The sequence below is a fragment of the Cajanus cajan genome, chromosome 4 (genome assembly GCF_000230855.2).
Source record: "Cajanus cajan strain Asha chromosome 4, NIPB_CcT2T_4, whole genome shotgun sequence".
In the NCBI taxonomy this organism is placed as follows: domain Eukaryota; kingdom Viridiplantae; phylum Streptophyta; class Magnoliopsida; order Fabales; family Fabaceae; genus Cajanus; species Cajanus cajan.
The window spans coordinates 15,951,610-15,959,319 of NC_138520.1; the positions used below are offsets into that span (position 1 = coordinate 15,951,610).

At 34.3% G+C, this 7,710-nt stretch overlaps 2 protein-coding genes across 2 annotated transcripts; both read right to left on the reverse strand.

Moving 5' to 3' along the window:
* Positions 1–3,237: 3,237 nt before the first annotated feature.
* Positions 3,238–3,813, reverse strand: LOC145957196 (zinc finger BED domain-containing protein RICESLEEPER 2-like). The gene has a single exon (XM_083073414.1). The coding sequence runs from the start codon at positions 3,811–3,813 to the stop codon at positions 3,238–3,240; it is 576 nt and encodes a 191-aa protein (XP_082929540.1).
* Positions 3,814–3,963: 150 nt separating this feature from the next.
* Positions 3,964–4,410, reverse strand: LOC145957197 (zinc finger BED domain-containing protein DAYSLEEPER-like). The gene has a single exon (XM_083073415.1). The coding sequence runs from the start codon at positions 4,408–4,410 to the stop codon at positions 3,964–3,966; it is 447 nt and encodes a 148-aa protein (XP_082929541.1).
* Positions 4,411–7,710: the final 3,300 nt, after the last annotated feature.

Consider the following 7,710-nt stretch of genomic DNA (forward strand, 5'->3'; position numbering starts at 1 on the left):
TTTAGGGCGTTGTAAGGGTGCTTAATACCTTCCTTACACGTAACCGACCCCCGAACCTAATTCTGGTTATGAAGGCCATTATTGGATCTTTTAAAAATCTTTTCTTTTTCCAATGTTTTGAGTAAAACATTGGTGGCGACTCCATAGAACCTATTTTCAAAACCATTGATTAAGGATTAGTCTGGTTCCGGGCATTCCTTAATTGATGAGATCTTTAAAAGGATGTTTAAACCATAGGTCGCAAGATCGGAAATTTTCGGGTTGCGACAGATGGCGACTTCACTGGGGACGTTTAAAGAGAGTCAGACCCATTTAATTGATGAAGTTAATAAAATAAAAATAATAATTTAAATATTTTCCTCTTTACTTTAATTTGTTTATTTTATTTGTTTGACTTTAATATCTGTTGCCTGTTTAAATTTTACATCTTTTTGAATAAAAATTGTACACAAACTTTTGCACCCAACAGTTCCCCCTACACCCGGGGGCATGAGGGTAATAAACATAGGGAGTGGTTGACGTACGACCGGCCCAAGTTTGGCCTTGGAGCCTGCGAGCCTTGTCGGAAATCACACTCAAGGTGATAACCGGTTACTCTAGCCCGAAATACTGCGACAAACCTTAGAGTTTGCCAGGTGACGGCGACAGAGATACTGGGTCCCTATAATGGGGGCACCTTGGGGGCCTTAAGACCAGTGAGATTAGAACCGTCCTATACAATGCACTTTTCTTGCAGGGACCACAAACCAAAGATTTAAACGTGACTGTTCGCGGGTGTACATTTGTTTGAGCATATGCGTGTTGCATTTGTTTGTGTTTATTTACTTCAAATAGACAAGAATTACAAACAAGTAAATATTAAAAAAAATTATGATAAAAATTTTAATTCCCTTCTATATACCCTAACTCTAAAGCATCATATAGGATAGTTTATTTCAAAAAAAAAATATATATATATAGCCAAAAAAATCATGCATCATAACTCTTAGTTAAAAAAAAAAAACATGATAAAATTTAGGCAAAAAATAAATATCATGCATCTCCTAGGATAGTACATTAGCATACATTCATTAGAAATGGAAGACTCATGTAATAGTATGCAAAGAATGTTCCCTAAACAAAAATCAATGAGAATGATATCCGTTGAATTTCTCATATGTCTTTGCATCCTATTTTACGTTTCATATAGATAACACGTCTTCCTTGTAAATAATAAATACGAATAAAAAGGGAAATCTAATTTGTGCGTGTTAGCCGGATAATGGAAATTACTGTAATCAAATGCGAACCTGATACATCAAATCGGGAAACACTTATCAGTAATTAGGGGCATCACACGCCCAAATCAACGATTCAAACAACGAGACTTTCCCATGACGAAATGACAATTGTCGGGATAGGAGGAATGAACAAGAATGAACGAATCCTTGCTTCTAGGGAATTACAAGACAAAATCCAATTGAGGAATAAAGACATTGTGCGACAAAAACCCGCTAGGATGAAAACTCGTAAAGGGCATCCTAGGCAAAAATTAGGGTAAAGAAAAAAATCAAAATCCCGATAGGATACGTCCTATGCAAAAGTTAGGGATACATATAAAAAGTAGGGGTGTTCAAATTGCTAAACTAAACTAAACTAAAAGAAAACTAAACTAAACTATAATAAATAGTTCACTAAACTAAATTGAACTAAAATAAATATTGACTAAACTAAACTAAACTATTATATAGATTAGTGCACTATAGTTCTAGGAGTTTGAACTAAACTATAATATTAATTAAATTAAACTATTATTAATTATAAATTAAACTATTATTAATTATAAATTAAATTATTATTAATTATAAACTAAATTAAACTATATTAAAAAATAAATTTAAAATCAACATTTTTAAATTGAGCTACCAAATCATTGATATTAATTATAAATTAAATTTAAAATAATTTGAAATGCAAAACAAGTATTACATTGATAAAAGTCCCCATGATAGATCTTTCATTCATTTTTTTTTTAAAATCAATCAAATCTTAGTCTTTCAAATTTCCTCTAGAGAATTTCCTTTGATCATGTTGATTACAATCTTGCATGTACAGTCCAAGGCTTCTTGATATTCAAATAGTTTGTAACCTAAAAAAAATTATCACATTAATATGCAATATATAGATTTAACTTGCTAAATAAATAGAGCACTATGAAATTTTCATTATATAGATATAGATATTAAATATTTGTGCAATGAAATCATTCACCTAATGTTAATCATCAAGATTAATAGCGGTCAATGAAGTCCCTTCTTGTGGAGACAATATCTCTGCAAAAAATAAAAATAAAAAATAAACATATTTCATAATTTTGAAAAGTTATTGTAAAAAGATAATAAAAATATGTAAAACATTCATATTAACTTACCATGCTCTAATTTCTCAAGCTCTTCAAAGTCCTCATTAGTAAATACAAAAAAAGATGATCCTTTCAACCAATCTTGCGTGCAAACTAGTGCTTCCACCATTCTAGGAGTAAGAGAACTTCGATAAGGATCTAGAACCCTTCCTCCAGTACTAAATGAAGATTCTGATGCTACTGTAGAAACAGGAATGGATAACACTTCTCGAGCTATACTTCCAAGGATTGGAAATCTAGTTGAGTTTACTTTCCACCAATTTAAAATATCAAATTCAACTGACTTGATGAAAGGCTCACAATCTTCTTTTAGATACTTGTCCAACTCAGATTTTGCATCAAATCTACGCCCAGTTGTTTGTAAATAAAAACTCATACCATGGGTATCATCATCATCATCATCATCATCATCCAATTGTACTACTTGGTGATTACTTTGAGAACCCTCCTCAATACCTTGGTACTGCTCATAAAGTGATCTTAAACTAGAAGACAACTTTAACTTTAATTCATTTGCCTGATCATCATCAAATAAATAGTCAATGAAATGGTTAACATATTCCAATTTACACCTAGGATCAAGGACAACAACAATAAGTAACAAAATGTTAATTCCATTAGCTCTTCCCCAATATTTGTCATATTTAGTTCTCATTCGAGTAGCCATTGACCTTATGAAAATATCATTATTCTCTTGATACTTGCGAATCTTCCTTCCAATTGCAAATACTTCCTTCATATATATATTACTAGTGACATGATAAGAACCAGAAATACGTATCGTTGCATCATAAAACATCTTCAAGAAAGGTAAGAGCAAACGAGCATCATTCCAATCAGATTCTAATGGTACACCTTTTTCCTTTATGGAGATCCTCAACATATTTATTATCTTGCATTTCAAGTAAGTCAAATGCTTTTTTATACTTGAGAGCTGCCTCCAACATTAAGTAAGTTGAATTCCACCTAGTTTCAACATCTAGACAAACAAGGCCTTTATAGGTAATTTTCTCTTGTTCAGCACAAGCCTTGAATCTAGCCAATCTAGATGGTGAGGATCTAATGTACTTGACTGCACCACGAATTCTTAAAATGGAGTCATCTACCTCTTTAAGGCCATCCTTCACAATTAAACACAAAATATGCGCACAACAACGCATATGAATATACTCCCCCTTCAAAAGTACACTATGCCAAGACATCAACCTCTTTTTCAGGTATTGAATCCCAAGGTCATTAGATGAAGCATTGTCCACAGTTAAACTAAAAACCCGATTCAAATCCCATTCATTCAAGCATATCTCAACATTTTTTGCCATAATCTCTCCTGAATGTCCCATGATTTGACGAAAGTTCAAAATTTTCTTTTGCAACTTCCAATTATTATCAACAAAGTGTGCAGTCAAACTCATATAAGTCAAGTTCTGGATTGATGTCCATGTGTCTGTTGTAAGACAAACTCTCCCACAATGCATAGAAAGAAATTTCTTCAAATTTTCTCTTTCCTCATTAAAGAGTATAAAAATATGACGGGTTAATGTAGAGCGTGATGGGACGCTAAATCATGGTTGCAACACACTTAAAAACTTGATAAATGATTCATTCTCCACAAATCGAAATGGCAACTCAGCAACCACAAACATCTTCACAAGCTCCTTTTGGCATATTTCTTGGTCAAATTTAAAATAACTTGGCGAAGAGCGAACACCACCACTCACTTGCCCTTCTACAGTTTGTGATGAAGAAGAATTTGATCTTTGCCTTTTAAGTCTTTTATTTGGACCTTCATCACATCTCATTAAATGTGTCTTCATAGCACTAGTTCCAGTCAAGTACTTAATTAAGATACCACAATAATTGCAATTCGCCTTATGGTCTTCATCAGAATTTTTAGTGAAATGCTCCCATACCAATGATCGAGTACGCCTTAATGATGTGCTTGAATGAGGTGGTAATGTAGTATTAGTGGTAGAGGCATCTGGTTCCATCTCTGGCAAAGAAGGTTCCATTTAATTTTTTTCTCCCTTACAACTATCAAACCAATAAATAAATAAATAAGTTTTTGCTAATAAATGATCAACCCTTTATCAGATAAACATGATAGAAATACTATAACTACTTGTGCAAGGTAACAAGAAGTTCCATGCATCTTTATTTAGTAAAAAACGCATAACAGTAAAGATACAAGCAGAATTTTGCAGTTAAGCCTTTACCACATGTTAATGGGTGAAGAAAAAAGAGGTGGCTCAAAAGTGTAAACACTAGCCACGAAAAGGTTAAAAGGAAAAAGATATACTCATAAACAGAACCCAAAAGAAAAAAAAAACGCTTCCTTGTCAACGCTCCATGCATGAGTTTCATTCCCACTCCTCCATAGAATTAAGTCATTCCAGATTCAGATGCACGAAAAAACAAGATAAGGAAAAACCCTTTTTCCAAGGAGAAAACCCAAAAAAGAGTCTTGTCCAAAGCCATTGCACAAGCCAAAAACAATGAGCAAGTGAGGATTTTTTATGAAAAAAGACAAAAACAAAACAAAACACAAAAACAAGATTCACACTGCACCTCACTTTTCAAATGCATGACACCAAATCATAGAAAAAGACCCGGTTGAATCACACCACCACCCCTCCCTCACTGATACAAAGTAAAAAAGTTGAGCAGAATTTTGATAAAATGGTAGTGTGGAACTCAGTTTCTGTGTACTAGCAGAAATGTGAGTATTCCTAGATAATAAATAATTGATGCTAATAAGGAAGAAATAATGGAAAATACAAATTTATAACAAAACAACATTGTCTATGAATAGTAACATCATATCAGCTAACCTTATGTAACGTCCTCTCAACTGTTAGTGAATCTAATGTGATTTGAAACAGCTGGGGATTGATTAAGCAATGCTAACTAAATCATATAATAACAACATTGTCTATGAATAGTAAAATGTTATTCGGGATTGTAGTAGTTCTAGATAAATTAGTTAGCAAAGCAAACCGTTTCTTAAAATAATGTAGGTTCACTTACATTAAGTATTGCATTGCAGCACTTCAATGGCTATATCACTTATCCAAACTTGAGAAAATAAACAAAGTACTCCTTATTTGAAATTCTTTAGTAGAGTGCTTTATCGATCTCAAGATTGTTTATATATTGATTGAAGTGCTTTTATGCCGTGAATTCTCTCGCAGTCATTCCAAACTTCGACATTAGCAGAGCTAAAGTCCAAATGTGCTTTAGAAACTTGGCATAGATATTAACTAAATTGATCTACCAAGCAATTGACATGCACATACCTGAAAGATTGTTAAAGTGAGAACATGCCTGAGCAAAATAGTAACATCCATTCTATAATGCCCATAACTAAAATGTGTTTGATGCTAGTTTATGAATGTGACCCTTTACTTCTAAACTAGACCATTGGATCACTCATAATGCAGGGAATTGAAGTCTAGCAAATTGCCTACAAATTATCAAACACATGGAGTGCAAGCAACAAAAATATTTTCTTTACTTATGCAGAGCAAATAGAAACACCCAATAGTTCAGTCAAAATCAAATAACTCAGTAAAAGTGAAAAGTGAAGATGAATCAGAAGAAGTGAAGAACCATCATTGAAAAGTGAAGATTGAAGCAAAATTGAAATACCCACCCTACGTCTCCGCGAGTCCGAACGTGATAGTCTTGGTACGAAGTCTCCGCGAATGTGCTTCACAGCTTCAGCGTTCAGTGCGCGAGTCCGAATAGTCTGGTACGAAGTCTCCGCGCGAATGTGTTTCACAGCTTCGGTGTTTGCATTTGATTTTAGTGAACTGAACTATTAATTTTAATAGTTTAACTTTATAAACTACACTAAAACTAATAGTTTGGTTTAAACTATTAAAAAATAATTTAGTTTATTTTAGTTTAGTTATTTAAAAAGTTTAGTTTTAAATAGTTTTGTGAACACCCCTAATAAAAAGTAATGTCTGCTTGAGTTGGAAATCGAAAGGCAATTTTTGGGTATTCCCTTCAGAAAGCATGAATTCACAAAGGTTTCACTCCAAATGAAAACACCGACGTTCAAGCAAGTGGAAAAGTTTTCTATTGAAATCATCAAATCATTCATGACTCTCTAGGGGGCAACATCTGTCTATCTCTCTGTGTATGAATCACGAACTCAGGGCATGCCCGGGCCTTCGAGCTTTGTTAAAGGGGCACGTGTAAATTGAAGGTACTGTTTTAAATGCCATAACACTCTTTTGCTTCTCTTCTCCCTCTAAATATCCACTCTAGGCCTCATCCATTAACCCTTAATTAACAAGGTGTATTTGCTACAAAGAGGCTTTTCAATAATAGCATGGAAAGGATAACAAAGGAACAATCAGAAATTCAAACATGACTAGGGTTTAATAAAAATAGAGCGTCCCACACAAACGCTGCAAAAATGAAAGCCTGGCAGGAAACCCACCAAGGGGGCTGCGCAAAAGTTAGGGCATGATCTGCTAGGCAACCCACAATCAAAAAGGGTAACCTAGGCAAAAGTAATGATAAAAAAATGTCCGCTAGGGAACGCATCTCAAGTAACCTAGGCAAAAGTTAGGACGTCAAAGCAGCGACCTGCTGAAAGGCAGCTCAAAGGATCGTCTAAACAAAGCACAACCCCAAGTCATCACTTCACTTTCCAAAAAGGCTAAACACAATGATAGCTTCTTTGTAGCAAATACGTTTTGTTTAATAACCTTAAACACCAAAGCCTACCTTGGCCAGTCATTCTTCTAAAAACCCCTTTTGAAAAAAAATCCCTTCTAACAACCTTTTGAAAAAAAAAAACAAACATCCCTTTTCTTCTTTTCTCTTGACCCTTATGGCATTAAAATAGCACTGAAAAGATACACGGAAAATGCACAGTGAATACTCACAGAGGGAAGGCCGAGATGTCCTCAAACAGAGGTTAGAGACGCTTGACCACACATCGACTGGATAGTCAAGGAGCCACTGAAGCTCGTGTTCAAAAGAACATATCCCAACAATGATCGTAAACGACATGAATGAAAAAGAATCGTCATCATTAACCTTAACACGTACAGGTTAATTTCCCGATATAAAAAAAAATGAATTGCATCTTTAGGAACAAACACAAGCATGAACTGTATCGCATGCATATGAGTTAGGGGCATATGGAAGGGCGTTACACAAAAAAATAAAAGAATCATTCTTGTCTTGCATTTTCTTTGCATCCATGCATCCATGCATTCTACTTGCTATGGGTCAAGAAGACTCATCAGGACAAAGCACTCGTAAAAACTCAATAGCCAAGCACGAGTCGAAGC